Raw genomic sequence first — 20,516 nt, 5'->3', positions numbered from 1 at the left:
GTTTACTTGAAACGTACGGAAGCGTATTGCATTCACTGGAAGCTGGGAATCAGTTTCTCAACTTTTCTCTTGCAGGTTGCAATATAACAATATATATAAGAAGAGAAAAAATCAATCATAAAATTTACTTCACAAAAATTCCTGTGGTGCCACATCAGGCACTTTAAAACAGTCGGAGAGTTGTGATTAATTGACGCAAAGGCTGCTGTATTTTACTAAATTAATTTGAACAATATTTTGCAGGTGTTATTACATCTGCAACAACAACAATTCATTAATTTCGTATTATTCCAATTAATCGTTACGGGAGAGATGGATCCTGTCCAGGGGTCACCGGGTGAGAGGTGGGCTGCACCCCGGACAGAACCTCAGTCTACCGGACCGACACACACATTCTCCCTTCTTTGGAAGTGGGAGCTGAAACAGTCGGAGAGAACCCACGCAAACCAAGAACATGCAAACTCCACACAGAAAGGAGTAGGTGAGAAGCGATCCCAGGACCTTCTTGCGACGAGGCAACAGTGTCTTTTTGTTACAGAACTTTTCTAGGTCAAGGCGTTAAAAAAAACCCACAAACCCCCCCCCAAAAAAAAACAAAGGCCTCAACAGAATTTAGCAGTTTGCCTGCGTTTCTTGCAGTTTGTTCTCAAACTTTCTTTGTCTGGCCGCTAATTTCAATCCTCCTCCACGGTGGACACACTCTGGCCCACACTGTCCTAATCACGGCCTCTCTCAGGGCCGGGCTCCCCCGCATGTACACTGCAGGAGTGCACACGGCGTTCAAACGCGCCATGATGGCGAACGGATTGGTGGCCTCGTTTCTGAAAGTCAGTCCTCTTCTAAAGAGCAGTCTGAGGATGATGTTAACAAACGAGGGGCTCCACAACACCAAGAAGCTGACCACAACAAAAATGATGATTCTCAGTGATTCTTTCTTGTTTTCTTTGTCTGCGCTCGGCGGCTCTCTGTCCACCTGGTATCTGGCAACAAGGTACAGCTTCACGGTCATCACCACTTTGGTGAGCACGACGAACTGTAACACAACCACACTGAACCCGTACAGCTGGAGTGATTTGGAAAGCGGCAGGAAATTCAGCACGAGCACGAAACCGTAACTGTGCATCCAGCAGTAAATATTAACAGCGATCACCAGCTGCCGGCTGAAGAAGCGCGCGTAGAGGAACGGATGGCACACGGCAAAATATCGATCAAACTGCGCGAATAAAAATACTAAGAGATTGATGGCGAGAAGTGCAGGCAAAACGTGATGCGTGCTGTTTCTCGATGGATATCCCTCCTGGACGTCAAACAGACCGAGATAATAGACCGACAATCCAATCATCGTGTCGGCGATGCTGGTGTTCAGCATGAAAATGAAGCGGTTTTGGAGACGCAGAGCTCTGGTGGCCGAGATACCGACGACCACCGAGCCGGCGAAAAGAAACGCACATGTAGCGAATAAAAGATGAAAAATAAAAATGAAGTAATCTTCGGGACTGTCGAAGTCCACCGATGGAGGAACGCCTCCGCTCACAAAGCCTGTGCCGTTGGAGAGGCGCATCGTTTTATGCGCAAATGTCCAAGCGCCAGACGGCGTTTAATACGTGCGTCAGCTGGAGGCGGAGTTTGTGTCGTCTCCAGCCTTTCCCCAGAAATTACTGTTAAAATTATGCAAGTTTAAAGAACAGCCGGAATAAGTTTTTTTTTAACCTCATTATTTTATGTGATGCTGTAGTACTACTACTACTACTACTACTACTACTACTAATACTACTAATAATAAAATTATGACTAAAATGCACCGCCACACTGGTCTAGGTTTCCTGATGGTGCACGGTGCTGACCTCTGGCCTCCTGTCCTCACCTCGTGTGTCCACTCCTGCTGTGTAATATTCACACTATTGGGAACAACATTTGATGTGGGCCACCCGCCGTGTCCAGTGTCTGTGTGGCCGGGGGCCCTTATGTGGCGTTGGGGCCATGGGGCACTGAAGCAACTCCTAATTTCATCACACATCTCATGGTTCTAACACGAATGATACAAACGTATTCACACAACACACACACACACACACACACATTCTCTCAGTACTGTATTGTAATGTGTGATGTTTATACTATTGTTTCTGTTACAGAAAAGATAAACAAAATTCTCTGGTCTGATGAGACAAAGATTGAAGTCTTTGGTGTGAATGCCAGGCGTCGTATTCGCACCATTACTACAGTGAAGCATGGTGGTGGCAGCATCATGCTCAGTAGATGTTTTTCAGAGGCAGGAACTGGGAAACTAGTCAGGATTGAGCTAAAGATGAATGCAGCAATCTACAGAGACATCCTTGATGAAAACCTGCTCCAGAGCGCTCTTGACCTCAGACTGGGGTGACGGTTCATCTTTCAGCAGGACAATGACCCTAAGCACACAGCCAAGATATCAAAGGAGTGGCTTCAAAACAACTCTGTGAATGTCCTTGAGTGGCCCAACCAGAGCCTTGAATCCGATTGAACATCTCTGGAGAGATCTGAAAATGTCTGTCCACTGATGCTCTCCATCCAACCTGATGGAGCTTGAGAGGTGCTGCAAAGAGGAATGACAAAAACTGCCCAAAGATAGGTGCACCAAGCTTGTGACATCATATTCAAGAAGACATGAGGCTGTCACTGCCAAAGGTGCATCAATAAATTATTGAACAAATGGTGTGAATACTTATTTACATGTGATTTCTTAGTTTTTTATTTTTAATAAATTTGCAAAAAAAAAAAACTTTTCACATTGTCATTATGGGGTGTTGTGAGTCAAATTTTGAGGGAAAATAAATAAATAAATAATTTACGCCATTTTGGAATAAGGCTGTAACCAGAGGTGGGACAAAGTCATTCTCAAGTCATAAATCAGCAAATCTCAAGTCAGCTTGCAAAGAATTGGTGGTCATTATGACTTGAGACTTGACCTGAGCCTTGCCGATTCATGACTTGAGAATGACTTGCTGGTGACTTCGTCCCATATCTGGCTGTAACATAACAAAATGTGGAAAAAGTAAAGTCCAATAAGAGTTATAAAGTATACATTGCATTCAAATCACCAATTTGTGATTTATTATTCGAAAGTATCATCTTTCTTAAAACTTAAACAAGAGCTTAAAGTCCAATTAATTATTTTTATGAATGCCAAAATGTAAAGTATCGGCATAATTTAAAAGTCTGACCATGTCTCTCGCTTAAATAGTTTGGAAACTTTAATTTTCGTTTAAGCATTGTTAATTATTGTTATTTCCTCTGTTAAATTCTTTTAATGTTGCCTTACATTTTGTTCAGTTTGTGCCTTTGAATGATAATTAAAAATGTGTTGTTAATGTGTATTTTATCCCACGACAGTTTAAAAAACACATTTTGATTTCATTCCAGTTTAAAAGAAGCCCTTTTTTTGTTGTTTGTTAATGTTTGTTTTTTTTGTTTTTCGTCATTCTATTTTGCTAATGTTTGTAAATTCTGTATCACATTTCGTGTGTTTTATTTTGCTGTTTGTGTTATTTATTTTAGGGACATATTTTTCTACCATTTTTCATGACATCAATTTAAAAAAAAAACAACTCCTCTAATAGTGTTATATGTGACACCAGAGCTAATTGGCAATATTGTTTCAGTGCAAATTGCCAGCCCAGTCTCACTTTTTTTCATTCTCCCGTCACGAAAATTTTACTAATTTCATGACGGGTTTTTTTCATGATTGTCATGTTTTGACAATTAATAAACTGAACTTTATTTCAAACTTACCAGCAGGAGAAGGACAAACAAATGCTTTTGCTGTTGCATTTTGCAGTTAATCAGCAGGATTAAGAGCAGGCTTGCAGCTGGCACGATTTCATTACAAATTCACGAGCAAAAATAATGTCTACTATGAAAAATGGCACTTATTACATACACTCAACAAAAATATAAACGCAACACTTTTGGTTTTGCTCCCATTTTGTATGAGATGAACTCAAAGATCTAAAACTTTTTCCACATACACAATATCACCATTTCCCTCAAATATTGTTCACAAACCAGTCTAAATCTGTGATAGTGAGCACTTCTCCTTTGCTGAGACAATCCATCCCACCCTTCAGGTGTGCCATATCAAGATGCTGATTAGACACCATGATTAGTGCACAGGTGTGCCTTAGACTGCCCACAATAAAAGGCCACTCTGAAAGGTGCAGTTTTATCACACAGCACAATGCCACAGATGTCGCAAGATTTGAGGGAGCGTGCAATTGGCATGCTGACAGCAGGAATGTCAACCAGAGCTGTTGCTCGTGTATTGAATGTTCATTTCTCTACCATAAGCCGTCTCCAAAGGCGTTTCAGAGAATTTGGCAGTACATCCAACCAGCCTCACAACCGCAGACCACGTGTAACCACACCAGCCCAGGACCTCCACATCCAGCATGTTCACCTCCAAGATTGTCTGAGACCAGCCACTCGGACAGCTGCTGAAACAATCGGTTTGCATAACCAAAGAATTTCTGCACAAACTGTCAGAAACCATCTCAGGGAAGCTCATCTGCGTGCTCGTCGTCCTCATCGGGGTCTCGACCTGACTCCAGTTCGTCGTCGTAACCAACTTGAGTGGGCAAATGCTCACATTCACTGGCGTTTGCCACGTTGGAGAGGTGTTCTCTTCATGGATGAATTCACACTGTCCAGGGCAGATGGCAGACAGCGTATGTGATGTTGTGTGGGTGAGCGGTTTTCTGATGTCAATGTTGTGGATCGAGTGGCCCATGGTGGCGGTGGGGTTATGGTATGGGCAGGCGTCTGTTATGGACGAAGAACACAGGTGCATTTTATTGATGGCATTTTGAATGCACAGAGATACCGTGACGAGATCCTGAGGCCCATTGTTGTGCCATACATCCAAGAACATCACCTCATGTTGCAGCAGGATAATGCACGGCCCCATGTTGCAAGGATCTGTACACAATTCTTGGAAGCTGAAAATGTCCCAGTTCTTGCATGGCCGGCATACTCACCGGACATGTCACCCATTGAGCATGTTTGGGATGCTCTGGACCGCGTATACGACAGCGTGTACCAGTTCCTGCCAATATCCAGCAACTTCGCACAGTCATTGAAGAGGAGTGGACCAACATTCCACAGGCCACAATTGACAACCTGATCAACTATGCGAAGGAGATGAGTTGCACTGCATGAGGCAAATGGTGGTCACACCAGATACTGACTGGTATCCCCCCCCAATAAAACAAAACTGCACCTTTCAGAGTGGCCTTTTATTGTGGGCAGTCTAAGGCACTAATCAGCATCTTGGTATGGCACACCTGTGAGGTGGGATGGATTATCTCAGCAAAGGAGAAGTGCTCACTATCACAGATTTAGACTGGTTTGTGAACAATATTTGAGGGAAATGGTGATATTGTGTATGTGAAAAAAGTTTTAGATCTTTGAGTTCATCTCATACAAAATGGGAGCAAAACCAAAAGTGTTGCGTTTATATTTTTGTTGAGTGTACTTTTTAAAAAGCTATTTTACTGAAGAGACCATCAGGGACATCACATTTTCCCATATTTAAATCATTACAAACTCGATCCCACTGCGTAGGAAACAAAATGAAACGTGTAGACGTGTCAGTTGTGAACAGAAATAACCGTTCGTTACCTCCACATTTATTGGTCATTTCCGGAACAGTAGGTGGCGCTGTCTGTGGTCCTGATCCACCCTGTTCGTGATCGAAGCGGTAGCACCGTTACAAAAAACACTAATAAGCAAACAGTCAAAATCATGGATATTTTGTTCACACCTCGTCGATTACAAACACTGAAAATCTAACACGTTTACTTGAAACGTTTTGAGAAACCACCTCTTTATTTTTCCCTCTGAGTTAACACAGAAATAAACCCTTAACTCAATTCATTATATTCTGGCGACTTTTTTTTTTTTTTTTTTTTTTTTTTTGAGAAGCTGGGAATCAATTTCTCAACTTTTCTCTCGCAGGCTGCAATATAACAATATATATAAGAAGAGAAAAAATCATTGATAAAATGTACTTTACACAAATTCCTGTGGTGCCACATCAGGCACTTCAAAACAGTCGGAGAGTTGTGATTAATTGACGCAAAGGCTGCTGTATTTTACTAAATTAATTTGAACAATATTTTGCAAGTGTTATAGGTGGCCGAGATACCGACGACCACCGAGCCGGGGAAAAGAAACGCACATGTAGCGAATAAAAGATGAAAAATAAAAATGAAGTAATCTTCAGGACTGTCGAAGTCCACCGATGGAGGAACGCCTCCGCTCACAAAGCCTGTGCCGTTGGAGATGCGCATCGTTCCAAGAGCGCGCTTTCGTTTATGTATCGATTTTATAGCGGGTTGGCATAAGCCACTTCCCACGCGACGTCAGACGGATTTTTCTCGTATGTATTAACGTTAGACTCTCTCTACGCATGTGAAAAATAAATAATAAATAAATAGTAATTATGACCTTACAGCACCAGTAAAAATGGAAAAGTGTGACCAAACTTTTGACTGGTAGTGTGCCGTCTTCAGGAGCAGAAAAAAAAAAACTGTCAATAATACACGATTGTAGCACAAATCTTCACATCCATAACAACAAATTAAAATTTAGAACTGCATTTCATTACACTGTATGACCAACCCAGTCTCACGGCAGTTCGTGATGGCATTACGAAAAGTCATTTAATCTATGAGTTCGTAGCAGGAGCACACTGGGTTGGGTTCGATTTAGGAGAAGAGGGATAAACAGCAAAATTAAGCCATGATGAAAAGCGCCTCCGTGGTCAATTGATATAAAAAAATTAGGAAACCAGTTGCCTTAAAAAACACGTAAGACAGATTTCCCTAATGGGACAATAAAGTTGACCTTGACCTTGACCTTGAAAAGTTTAAGTCATGTGTCATGAAAACCTAAGCACATTCAACTTAAATATTTGATGGGGTGTTATACAGGTCTTGTTGTGTGTTGGGGGGTGTGGCTGGACATTTTGGTGTTCTTTTCTTTTCTTTGCTCTCCAGGTGGTATGCAAACTGATTTATTGTCTGTGGAGAAGGTGCTGGCAGAAGAGTCCTTCACCCTCATCAACATGATGTGCAGCACCTGTGGATGGTGCTCACATGCAACCTTAAAGACTTTCAGCTGAAGCAGATAATGAGATGGCATTCTGCATTTAAGTCATGTGTGATTCAAGCAGAATTGCCAGGAACTCGACCTTGTGATGTTCGTTTGTGAGATGCTGAGGAACGCGCCTGGGTTTGACACATCGTGCCTGTGAAGGAGGAAGGGTGAGGGACACATGCTGTCAGCACACATCAGAGGTGATTGATTATCTGAATAATTGTTAACAGTAACTTGGTATTTTGTTACGCAGTATACGAACTTTGATGAGAGTTGTGCAGCTCGCTTCTCACTGCCGTGGCATGCGGACTGATGATCTTCCACCTGTTGTGAGAAGCTGCTCATTTACATAAAGCTTGAATTCGGACCTGAATGTGTTGCTGATAGTGTGTGCCTTTTGAAGGATATTAGTTGTAGCTGCTGACTTACCTCACCTTTTCTATCCTTCACAGAGTCGGTTTGTCGTGTCCACCTGGGGGGTGTTTGGCGGTGAACGTGGGTCCAGAAGCGCCGGGCTTCGATCCTTTTTGGCGCTGGAGAACGTGCCGTCCTTCACTCCGCCAGACCGACGCAGTTTTTGTTTGTACACTTTGTTATGCACCAAAGGGGGAAAATAAATTGTTTTGTTATTGGAACCGCTTTCTGGTTGTTTTAGCGCTGGGTTCCGTCAGACGCAGGTCCGCTCCTCAACCCGCGTCGACACATAACAGGTCTGTCAATAAAGTAATGGTCCTTTTTATTTTTTTTCAAAAACTATATGGATTTCATTCATATGTTTTTACGTCAGACATGCTTGAACCCTCGTGCGCATGCGTGAGTTTTTCCACGCCTGTCGGTGACGTCATTCGCCTGTGAGCACTCCTTGTGGGAGGAGTCGTCCAGCCCCTCGTTGGAATTCCTTTGTCTGAGAAGTTGCTGAGAGACTGACGCTTTGTTTGATCAAACTTTTTTCTAAACCTGTGAGGCACATCGAAGTGGACACGGTTCGAAAAATTAAGCTGGTTTTCGGTGAAAATTTTAACGGCTGATGAGAGATTTTGAGGTGATACTGTCGCTTTAAGGACTTCCCACGCAGTGGGACGTCGCGCAGCACTCCCAGGCGCCGTTGTCAGCCTGTTTCAAGCTGAAAACCTCCACATTTCAGGCTCTATTGATCCAGGACGTCGTGAGAGAACAGAGAAGTTTCAGAAGAAGTCGGTTTCAGCATTTTATCCGGATATTCCACTGTTAAAGATTTTTTAATGAAAGACGTGCGGACGGATTGATGTTCTATCTGGTATACTGATTTTTTTCAAGTAAATTGAATTTATCTGGGTTTATGTTATGTGGGCCGCTGAAGAGGAGGTACTGCTGGCCCACCACCACCAGAGGGCGCCCTGCTTGGAGTGCGGGCTCCAAGCAGGAGAGGGCACCAGACCCAGGGGAAGTGACAGCTGTCACTCATCGCACCAGCTGTCACTCATCTACACCAATACATAAGCCGGACTGTAACTCCACCTCCCCGCTGAGAAATCGACTACCAAGAGGTAATTTCTCTGCTGACTGACACTTTGTGTAATAATCTGAACCTGGAGGGTTTTCTTATCTGCGGAATTGGCGTTTGGTGTGACAGCGACGGCTTCGCCTCACACCCCAAAACAGATAACTGGTTAATCAGGAGCTGCACGAGTGTGTGATTGGAGGTGGAGGTGCTCCCTCCTAACTGTGTACAGACTGTGGACTACTGAGTGTGTGGACTCACACTCATTCATCTTGTCTCTGCTTTCTGCCAGCAGTACCAGGGTCGACAGCCGAAGACAGAGGCCACTGTTGTGAAAGTGTAGTGACACGGACCCACAACAGGGGGCGCAAATGAACGGTCAATAGATGAGCCAAAAGGTAACAATTTAATGTTGTGAAACGTGCACAACGAACATACAGACAATCTCAGAATATAATTACAGTTAAATTACAAAGGTGACGTGTGGGCAGGCTCGAGGATAGAAGACGTCTGTCCTGAGAAGAGCCGGAACCACACGATTTCCGCCCCCACAGAACCTGGTGAATACTGGAGCCGCCAAGTCCCGAATTCCCAGGTGATCACCGTCCCCGACTGTCGGATCTGGTACTGCTGGCGAAGAACAAAGACAGTCAAGTGTGGGTGTGTGTACACCCAGTAACAACAGCGGTGGGAATGCCACCTCCACCTCTCACTCAATATGTTGCAGCGGTCTCAGATGAAAAGGAGCGCCGTCTTGCACAGCCTCCGCAAAAACGACCGGTTCTCCTGCAAACACTCACAATAACAGATTTATAAATCTCACAAAAAGGCTGAGAGTATTACCTCCAATGAAGTATGATATCTCGGCAATGAGGTGGAGATGACGTCTGGTCTTTATGGAGTGCGATGATGAAGAATGTGTGACAGCTGTCAGGAATTAATGAGTGACAGCTGTCACTCCCGGCTGTGTCCGTGGCGGCAGCGCCCTCTCGTGCCTGAAGCCCGCACTTCAGGCAGGGCGCCCTTTGGTGGTGGGCCAGCAGTACATCCTCTTCTGGCGGCCCACACACAACAGGCCACCTGGGGACGCGGGACTTGGCGGCTCCGGTGTTCTTCAGACCGTTGGTGGTGGAAGCCGTGTGGGACGCGGCTTCTCTCTCGTCGGGGGTCTTCTATCTTCGAGCCTGCCCACACGTCACCTGGTGTTAATTGACTTTACAAATTTTGTGTGTTTAGTTGTGTGTTGTCACAACATTAAATTGTTACTTTTTGGCTTATTCATTGTCCGTTCTTTAGCGCCCCCTGTTGTGGGTCCGTGCTACGACACCTTCCCAACAGTTTACAGTGTAAAATAATTTAAAATATGCTCAGCAACAGAAAACATGTTTTCAACTTGGCTGAGGCCCAGAAAGACACACAGAGCTGTGCATATACACTGGAAAAAAAAAAAAACTTACTTACTTTTGTGCTAGAATATGAGTTGATATAATTTGTTATTTATTTAATCCAAATAATTTTTATGCAGATATTTAGTAAATGTAAATCAATTTCACCCATATAATTAATAAATATAACGCAGTTTCACCTAGACTATCAGTAAATATCAAATCAAATCAGTTTTATTTATATAGCACCAAATCACAACAAACAGCTGCCCCAAGGTGCTTTATATTGTAAGGCAAAGCCATACAATAATTACGGAAAAACCCCAACGGTCAAAACAACCCACAGTGAGCAAGCACTTGGCGACAGTGGGAAGGAAAAACTCCCTTTTAACAGGAAGAAACCTCCAGCAGAACCAGGCTCAGGGAGGGGCAGTCTTCTGCTGGGACTGGTTGGGGCTGAGGGAGAGAACCAGGAAAAAGACATGCTGTGGAGGGGAGCAGAGATCAATCACTAATGATTAAATGCAGAGTGGTGCATACAGAGCAAAAAGAGAAAGAAACACTCAGTGCATCATGGGAACCCCCCAGCAGTCTAAGTCTATAGCAGCATAACTAAGGGATGGTTCAGGGTCACCTGATCCAGGCCTAACTATAAGCTTTAGCAAAAAGGAAAGTTTTAAGCCTAATCTTAAAAGTAGAGAGGGTGTCTGTCTCCCTGATCCGAATTGGGAGCTGGTTCCAGAGGAGCGGAGCCTGAAAGCTGAAGGCTCTGCCTCCCATTCTACTCTTACAAACCCTAGGAACTACAAGTAAGCCTGCAGTCTGACAGCGAAGCGCTCTATTGGGTGATATGGTACTATGAGGTCCCTAAGATAAGATGGGACCTGATTATTCAAAACCTTATAAGTAAGAAGAATTTTAAATTCTATTCTAGAATTAACAGGAAGCCAATGAAGAGAGGCCAATATGGGTGAGATATGCTCTCTCCTTCTAGTCCCTGTCAGTACTCTAGCTGCAGCATTTTGAATTAACTGAAGGCTTTTCAAGGAACTTTTAGGACAACCTGATAATAATGAATTACAATAGTCCAGCCTAGAGGAAATAAATGCATGAATTAGTTTTTCAGCATCACTCTGAGACAAGACCTTTCTAATTTTAGAGATATTGCGCAAATGCAAAAAAGCAGTCCTACATATTTGTTTAATATGCGCATTGTGTTGTGAAAGTGTAGAAACACGGACCCACAACAGGGGGCGCAAATGAACGGACAATGGAGGAGTCAAATAACACTGTTTTTACTGTTGTGAAATAGGCACAACAAACACAACCGATTACAATATTGAGATTGAGTCCAATTACAGCGGTGTCGTGTGGGCAGGCTCGACGATAGGAGACGTCTGTCCAAGTCGAACCGGAACCAACCCGATTTCCTCTGCCACCGAACCCCAGGAATACTGGAGCCGCCAAGTCCCGAACTCCCAGGTGGCCACTGCCTCCGCTCGTCGGATCTGGTACTGCTGGCGAGGAACAGAAACAGTCAGGTGTGGGTGCGGCTGCACCCAGCAACACGGAGGGTGGAGACACCACCTCCACCTCTCGTCAAAAACAATATGGAAATCTAGGAAGGTGAGTACTTATCCAAATATGTCCAGTCCAGTAGTCAGCTGTCCTACAAACAAGCAACAAGTATTACGGCTTCAGTTAATAGCACGTTTGGCTGAGATCGTTACCTCTTTGATAGAGTGATATCTCGGCAATGAGGTGGAGATGCCGTCCAGCTGATATACCCCTCCGCTGATGGATGTCAGCTGTTTTGGTTAATGGGTGACAGCTGTCACCTTGGCTGCTCCTGTGAGGCGGCAGCGCCCTCTGGTGCCTGGAGCCCGCACTCCAGGCAGGGCGCCCTCTGGTGGTGGTGGGCCAGCAGTACCTCCTCTTCAGCGGCCCACACAACACATTGAATGACATATCCTGATCAAAAATGACTCCAAGATTTCTCACAGTATTACTAGAGGTCAGGGTAATGCCATCCAGAGTAAGGATCTGGTTAGACATCATGTTTCTAAGATCTGTGGGGCCAAGTACAATAACTTCAGTTTTATGTGAGTTTAAAAGCAGGAAATTAGAGGTCATCCATGTCTTTATGTCTGTAAGACAATCCTGCAGTTTAGCTAATTGGTGTGTGTCCTCTGGCTTAGATAAAGCTGGGTATCATCTGCGTAACAATGAAAATTTAAGCAATGCTGTCTAATAATACTGCCTAAGGGAAGCATGTATAAAGTGAATAAAATTGGTCCTAGCACAGAACCTTGTGGAACTCCATAATTAACCTTAGTCTGTGAAGATGATTCCCCATTTACATGAACAAATTGTAATATATTAGATAAATATGATTCAAACCACCGCAGTGCAGTGCCTTTAATACCTATGGCATGCTCTAATCTCTGTAATAAAATTTTATGGTCAACAGTATCAAAAGCAGCACTGAGGTCTAACAGAACAAGCACAGAGATGAGTCCACTGTCTGAGGCCATAAGAAGATCATTTGTAACCTTCACTAATGCTGTTTCTGTACTATGATGAATTCCAAACCCTGACTGAAACTCTTCAAATAGACCATTCCTCTGCAGATGATCAGTTAGCTGTTTTACAACTACCCTTTCAAGAATTTTTGAGAGAAAAGGAAGGTTGGAGATTGGCCTATAATTAGCTAAGATAGCTGGGTCAAGTGATGGCTTTTTAAGTAATAGTTTAATTACTGCCACCTTAAAAGCCTGTGGTACATAGCCAACTAATAAAGACAGATTGATCATATTTAAGATCAAAGCATTAATTAATGGTAGGGCTTCCTTGAGCAGCCTGGTAGGAATGGGGTCTAATAGACATGTTGATGGTTTGGAGGAAGTAACTAATGAAAATAACTCAGACAGAACAATCGGAGAGAAAGAGTCTAACCAAATACCGACATCACTGAAAGCAGCCAAAGAGAACGATATGTCTTTGGGATAGTTATGAGTAATTTTTTCTCTAATAGTTAAAATTTTATTAGCAAAGAAAGTCATGAAGTCATTACTAGTTAAAAGAATACTCGGCTCAATAGAGCTCTCACTCTTTGTCAGCCTAGCTACAGTGCTGAAAAGAAACCTGGGGTTGTTCTTATTTTCTTCAATTAGTGATGAGTAGTAAGATGTCCTAGCTTTATGGAGGGCTTTTTTATAGAGCAACAGACTCTTTTTCCAGGCTAAGTGAAGATCTTCTAAATTAGTGAGACACCATTTCCTCTCCAACTTACGGGTTATCTGCTTTAAGCTGCGAGTTTGTGTGTTATACCATGGAGTCAGGCACTTCTGATTTAAGGCTCTCTTTTTCAGAGGAGCTACAGCATCCAAAGTTGTCCTCAATGTTGGGGAAAGTGTAGTGACACGGACCCACAACAGGGGGCGCAAATGAACGGTCAATAGATGAGCCAAAAGGTAACAATTTAATGTTGTGAATGTGCACAACGATTATACAGACAATCACAGAATCTGATAGCAGTCAATACACCAAGGTGACGTGTGGGCAGGCTCGAGGATAGAAGACGTCTGTCCTGAGAAGAGCCGGGACCACACGATTTCCACCGCCACAGAACCTGGTGAATACTGGAGCCGCCAAGTCCCGAATTCCCAGGTGATCACCGTCCCCGACTGTCGGATCTGGTACTGCTGGCGAGGAGCACAAACAGTGAGATGTGGGTGTGTGCACACCCAGTAACAAAAACAGTCAGAAGGTGGAAAGTCACCTCCACCTCTAATCACACACTCGTGCAGCTCCTGTCTAACCACTTATCTGGTTGGAGTGTGAAGCGAAGCCTTTGCTGATCACACCAAGCCAATTCCCCAAATAAGGCAACACCACAGGAAAACGTCTGCAAAAAGAGTTCAGACTATTTGCCAGAGTTGAATACAGCAGAGAAGTTACCGTCACAGGTAGATGATATCTCGGCAGCGAGGTGGAGATGACGTCCGGTCTTTATGGAGTGAGATGATGTAGAGTAGATGGGTGACAGCTGTCAAGAGATAATGAGTGACAGCTGTCACCCCCGGCTGTGTCCGTGGCGGCAGCGCCCTCTTGTGCCTGAAGCCCGCACTTCAGGCAGGGCGCCCTCTGGTGGTGGGCCAGCAGTACCTCCTCTTCTGGCAGCCCACACAACACTCAATGAGGATATAAAACTATTGACGAGATAATCTATCTCACTCACAGAGTTTAGGTAGCTACTCTGCCCTGTGTTTGTATATGGCATTGGAGAACATAAAGAAGGAATCATATCCTTAAACCTAGTTACAGCGCTTTCTGAAAGACTTCTACTGTAATGAAACTTATTCCCCACTGCTGGGTAGTCCATCAGAGTAAATGTAAATGTTATTAAGAAATGATCAGACAGAAGGGGGTTTTCAGGGAATACTGTTAAGGCTTCAATTTCCATACCATAAGTCAGAACAAGATCTAAGGTATGATTAAAGTGGTGGGTGGACTCATTTACATTTTGAGCAAAGCCAATCGAGTCTAACAATAGATTAAATGCAGTGTTGAGGCTGTCATTCTCAGCATCTGTGTGGATGTTAAAATCACCCACTATAATTATCTTATCTGAGCTAAGCACTAAGTCAGACAAAAGGTCTGAAAATTCACAGAGAAACTCACAGTAACGACCAGGTGGACAATAGATAACAACAAATAAAACTGGTTTTTGGGACTTCCAAATATGAATCAGTTTCCCCCAGATATTTAGTGAATCTAAATTATTTTTGCTCAGATACATAAATTAATCTTCTCTTGTGAAATTCAGTATTTTTTTTTTTTTTTTTTTTGGCGATATAACTCATCATTTGTGTCCAACACATTTCAATTGTTGCTTTTATACTTAATCTTTTTTGTTTAAGTTTGGTTAATGCATTCAATACTTTTTAATCAAAATTATAGAACTTAATATCTATTGAGTTATGTTATGTAATTTTTTACGTAACCAATGGTCAGATTTCTCATAGTGTGAGGTGGAGATGGATGCTTCTGTTTTTGAAACCCTAAAGTGTCCAGAGAGAAAACCAAATTGAAAAAATATGTAGCCCTCTAAATGCTACTGTGACACACATGATGATTGATTCATTCCTGTGCAAGAGATAAAGCACCTTGACACTTGCATGAATTTGATTTGCGGACTGGCACAGAATTTGGTGTGCCAGTGAATAAACATGTTGTAAACTTTGTAAACAGTGTGTGGCTGTGTGCCAGTGCGCAAAGAAAATTTTGAAATGTTCAAAACTTCTGGCATGCATTCATTTGGTGAACATTGTGCAGCCTATTCAAAAAACAATGCATGTCATTGCGAGCAGGGCATCTGGACAATTATGACGAGATGTTACAGCTTTAATAAACACAATTTTACAGATGCATTATCTAAACTCATGAGAAGGAATGAAAATGAAACTGTTCTATCAATCCATTACAATATATATTATAAATAATTACCTTTGAGACAAGATTCCAAATGTGTTCTCCACCACACAACGTGCACAAGACAACCTGCACCTAGATAACTTCTCTGTTTCTGGGAGAAATGAGAAAATGGGTTCATCAGCCAAGTTCTCAGAGGAAATGCATCATCTCCTACGAAATTATTATTTTATACAGGGTGGCATCCAGCGGGATAAGGTGGGATGCATTGGCACGATGAAACGCGCAGCATTGCAGAGACCTAATTCGTGCAAGTGTCAAGGTGCCTATAGTCAAAGGTTTTTGGCCATAAATGCCGCTCAGTCACATTTCTTTCATATGCGTTTTCATACGCATTCATCTCACTTGATATTTGTCAATATGCATTTCATACATGTCTCGGGAACCAATGCTGTCTGTCCAGGTCTGTGGTTCCGAGGTCTCTAATACATTAAGTAATTTTATATACATTTCATATGCGTTTATCTCGCTTAATATTGGGAAAATGGAGATGGAAAATAATACCCTGCATGACAGACCATATTACTCAGTGTTTAACAAACACAGAAATACATTTATTAAGCACAGAAAAGGTTTTAGGGCAGCATGGTGGATTAGTGGTTAGCACTGTTGCCTCACAGAAAGAAGGTCATGGGTTTGATTCCCACCTGTGGCCTTTCTGTGTGGAGTTTGCATGTTCTCCCTGTGTTTGCGTGGGCTCTCTCTGGGTGGTCCGGTTTCCTCCCACATCCAAAGACATGCAGGTTAGGTGAATTAGAAACTATAAATTGTCTGTATGGGTGCGTGCGGGTGTGAATGTGCAACCCTGTGACAGAGGGGTGTCCTGTCCAGGGTGTATCCCGCCTTACACCCTCTGACTGCTGGAATAGGCTCCAGTCCCCCATGACCCTTAATTGGAGTAAGCAATTGAAGATGAGTGAGTAAGAATAGGTTTTATGTACTCAGAGGGGAAATCTACACATAAGCCAGCACCTGCATTTCCAATGTCTTATCCACCTGCTCTGCCAAAATTATTTCAGTATTTATGTCATACACATGAATTAACTGAACTGTGGGAATTATTTGTATGCCATATACATGCAATAACATTTCTTATATTTTTCTATTCTTCTTTAATCTCTGGCTCCCTGGGTGTGTTCTGGACACCATGTGAACTGGCAGAGGACACACGCAATACCAGTCAATTCAAGGTGCAATATTTTTGTTGCGGTCTTTCTTGCTTTTGGCTACTCTCATTCCATCCCAGGCTCACAAGTTTTCTTTGTGCTCCCGTCACGAAATGAGTCAAATGTTCATGATGTTTTGTTTTTTTTATCTTACTATTACTAATCATACCCCTCCCCCAACACTAACATAACCTAACCATCCTTCCTTTAACCATACCCCCCCCCCCCCCGCAGCACTTTTAATTTCGTGCACCCCTCAGAAAATGTAGAATAAATTTGTGCTCTCCTTATGAAAATTTTGCGACAATATCACAAACCAAGAGATTAACGTATATTTCGTGATGCTGAATGACGACATGCCGTGAGATATAAAAACTAGAGACATTCATCACGAACCCTAACCCTAGCCCCGCGTGAAGTACTATTTTCCATGTAAAGTGCAGTAATATGTACATGTGTGGGGTAGGTATTTGGTTGAAACCTCATGTGTTTGATGTAAACTGGGATACACAGTGGAAAAAGTGGAGATTGTCATTATATTTATTTAGAGGATGTGGCCAACAGTGACCATAAAAAGTCGGTAGCCTTTGAACAAATGCAACTATTGGTAATTTAGGTCAAGGTCACTGGCCTTCGAACCCATGCGAAGTACCGAATGAAGTGCGACTGGACAGATGGACTTACAGACAGATGGACAGACAGCAGATGGAAGAACAGATGGATGGACAACCAAGATGCCACATGCCATATAAAAGCTCCACGGCAAACATTTGACTCATTTCGTGATGGGAGCAAGAAAAATACAATCTAGTCTCATGGCAGTTTTTGATGGCACTACGAAAAGTCAGTCTATGGGTTCGTGCATGTATTGTCACAAAAATGGGGAGCTTTTTGTGGGCATGGGCACAAAATGTGTATGTGTGTGTGTGTGTGTGTAAGCCAACACAGAAAGAGAGAGGGAGAGTTGATTAAGGGTCAGTCTTTTGTCAGACATTTTAATCTTAAGGGAAGACAAGATAGTATCAACTAATAGCACCTGTGATTTTAGAGGAATGAATTGTTCCTAAACCTAACTGCCATGGTGCAGCAGTTTAAGATTTATTTTTAAATGTATATTGCATACTCATTTAAGTTGACTTAACTGAAATTAATTTTACTTAAAGAAAATAGGTTAACTAACGGTGTAATAACTTATTTTTTGAATATATAAAAACAGGTAATCATTTACTTGAATTTTCTGAAGTTTTGCTGTTTGCAGTCAACAACGTTGACACATCTGAAAGCCTCAGTTCCATTTAATCTGCAAAACCTGAGTGACACCTGCATGTGCTCAGAAAAAAATGTTTGAAAGGCTTATTATTATTGTTATTTAAATGGTTTTAAAAGGTGCCGGCATCCTGTGGGATATTTATTATTATTATTATTATTATTATCATCATTCATAACACCATTTCTTCGAATGAGCTCGAAGCAGCAGCTGCATGTGAATCTCAATAATTAAATTCGAATCAAGATGAAGTTAATAGCTGTTCAAGATGTTTTCCCCTCCACAGGGGAAGCGCACAGGCTGCTGTCCGCCCTGGTGCACTGCGCTCATGACATTAAAAATGTCAAGTTTGTGATTTAACACTGAAATAAAAAAAAAAAGCGTGACCAGACGTGAACTCCTGCTCGTGCTGATATTATTTCTTCCGTCCTTCATCGTTAACGCCAATTCTGAAAGACACAATTACAGTCATAAAGTCACATTTTATTATTTTAACAAAATTGTCCAGGAGTAAAATCCTGAGCTGAATAATAATCATCATGGGTAACGATGCTGCCGTTTCCACGGTGACTCCTACCTGACTCTGTGCGTGGGGCCGCAGCCCCTCTTCCACCTCCACACTGCGCCCCGCAGCGCCGGGCTGCCCCACAGGTACACCGCGGGAGTGACCAGCGCGTTCATGCGCGCCAAGATCGCGAACAAATTCGTGGCCTCGTTCCTAAACTTGAGCCCCCTCCCGGTCAACTGCCTGACGATGATGTTGAAAAAGGAAGGACACCACAGAACCAGAAAGATGATGACCACAAAGATGACGATGCGCAGCGACTCCCGCTTGCTGTCTGCGTCTGCGCCGGGCGGCTCTCTGACCAGCTGCTTTCTGACTATGACGTATAATTTAATCGTCATCAGCACTTTGGTGACAACTATCAGCTGCAGAACCAACACGCCAAACGCGCGTATCTGCATCGCCTTTGAAAGCGGCACCAAGTTGAGCACCGCCAGCATGGTGTAGGTGTAAACCCAGCTGAACGCGCACACGCCGATGACGAAGGACCGCGTGACGCAGCGGTTGTAAAAAAACGGATGGCACACGGCGAGGTAACGGTCAATCTGGGCAAAAAGGAACGTGAGCACGTTGATGCCCAAGAAAGAAGGCACGATGTAAAACGTGCTGTTCCTGGAGGGGTAGCCCTCGTCCACATCGAAGATGCCGACGTAGAAAACGGACACGCCGGTCAGAACGTCACTGATGCTCGTGTTCAGCATGAACACGAAACGGTTTTGGATTCGCAGGGATCGTGTGCACAAAATCCCCACGACCACCGAGCCAGCCACGAGCGCGGCGCTGGTGGCGAACACAATGTGGAAAATGAAGATGAGAAAATCCTCTGGACGGTCGAAGTCCACCGACAGAGGCACGGTGACGTTCAGGAGCATTGTGACGCTCCCCCCACGAGCGCGAGCGAACACTGCTTTTATAGATCAAATAGGCGCAAAGGATTTCACTCGCACCCGTGACGCACGACGAATGAATGAATTCCTGAGAAGTTATGATACTGATCATCAGTCAGTGGACTCGAGGCCGCTGGCTCTTAAAATTAATTTGTGTTATCACAAATAAACAACTTTTCAAGCAGGATGGTCAAGATGCTTTTTTTTTTTTTTTATTTTGGAAATTCGCGACAAATTAAGTCTCAGGTCTTGACTCATTTTCCTCAGTTATAACTGCTGGTTTTATTTCATTATCAATTTTCACTTATGAACTGCCCGTATAAATTTTAGGCATGAGAAGAAAAACATCATGAATCAAAGATACTGCAAGATTAAAGTCTATTAATTTAATATCATTTATGACAACGAGTAATACTTGAAAGACAGACCAAATATTTTATAGGTGGGTTATCAACATCACAGTTCGATTATTACTGTTGTTGTTGTTGTTTTTCTGTTTTTGTTGTTATTATTGTTTTTGTCTCTTCTTTATTGCCCTTGTGGAATTATGTATAAGCTGTAAGAAATGGATCTGTTTTTTATTCATCTGTAAGGATCTATTGCTTTCTTTAAGAAATAGCTTTGTTCAATAAATCAGGCATTTTCGTTACAATTGGATTAAAAAAAGAAAAATAACCTTTGAAAATGTTACATGACATACACGTAAAGATAAACATTAGAAAGCACATTTAATAAAATTGGGGTGGTTAAAATGTTTGCACAGTTCTGTGTTGCATATACACAGCGTGTTGTATATTTAAACAACGATTATATAACACATTTAACGATAAGCTAATTTCACATTAAAACATCCCAGCTCACCAAACAAACAGACAAGCAAATAAATAAATATATACTGGGATTGACAATTGAATTGAACTGAATTCCAATTTTCACTTTTGACATCAATGTTATTTGTGATGCTTCTCAAATATGTTTTATTTTTTCCGCTATTGTGCTTTTATTATTCGAGGTGCAGTCAGACATGTAAAAAATGTCTTGTGATATATGTGCAGCACCATTATATATTAAACACAACTCCTCTGTTCTGTTTTCAGATTCAGATATTGTTTATCACAAAATAACCACTTTAAGACTCC

At 42.7% G+C, this 20,516-nt stretch overlaps 2 protein-coding genes across 2 annotated transcripts; both read right to left on the bottom strand.

Moving 5' to 3' along the window:
• Positions 1-646: 646 nt before the first annotated feature.
• Positions 647-1,561, bottom strand: LOC117509974 (C5a anaphylatoxin chemotactic receptor 1-like). Its single transcript, XM_034169582.1, has one exon. It carries the CDS (start codon positions 1,559-1,561, stop codon positions 647-649), a length of 915 nt encoding a protein of 304 aa, XP_034025473.1.
• Positions 1,562-18,498: 16,937 nt separating this feature from the next.
• LOC117509973 (G-protein coupled receptor 183-like) lies at positions 18,499-19,362 on the bottom strand. Its single transcript, XM_034169581.1, has one exon. The coding sequence runs from the start codon at positions 19,360-19,362 to the stop codon at positions 18,499-18,501; it is 864 nt and encodes a 287-aa protein (XP_034025472.1).
• Positions 19,363-20,516: the final 1,154 nt, after the last annotated feature.

Source organism: Thalassophryne amazonica, chromosome 5, assembly GCF_902500255.1.
Source record: "Thalassophryne amazonica chromosome 5, fThaAma1.1, whole genome shotgun sequence".
Lineage (NCBI taxonomy): Eukaryota > Metazoa > Chordata > Actinopteri > Batrachoidiformes > Batrachoididae > Thalassophryne > Thalassophryne amazonica.
The sequence above is the reverse complement of the archived record's forward strand: the minus strand, read 5'-3'. Positions and strand labels throughout refer to the sequence as shown.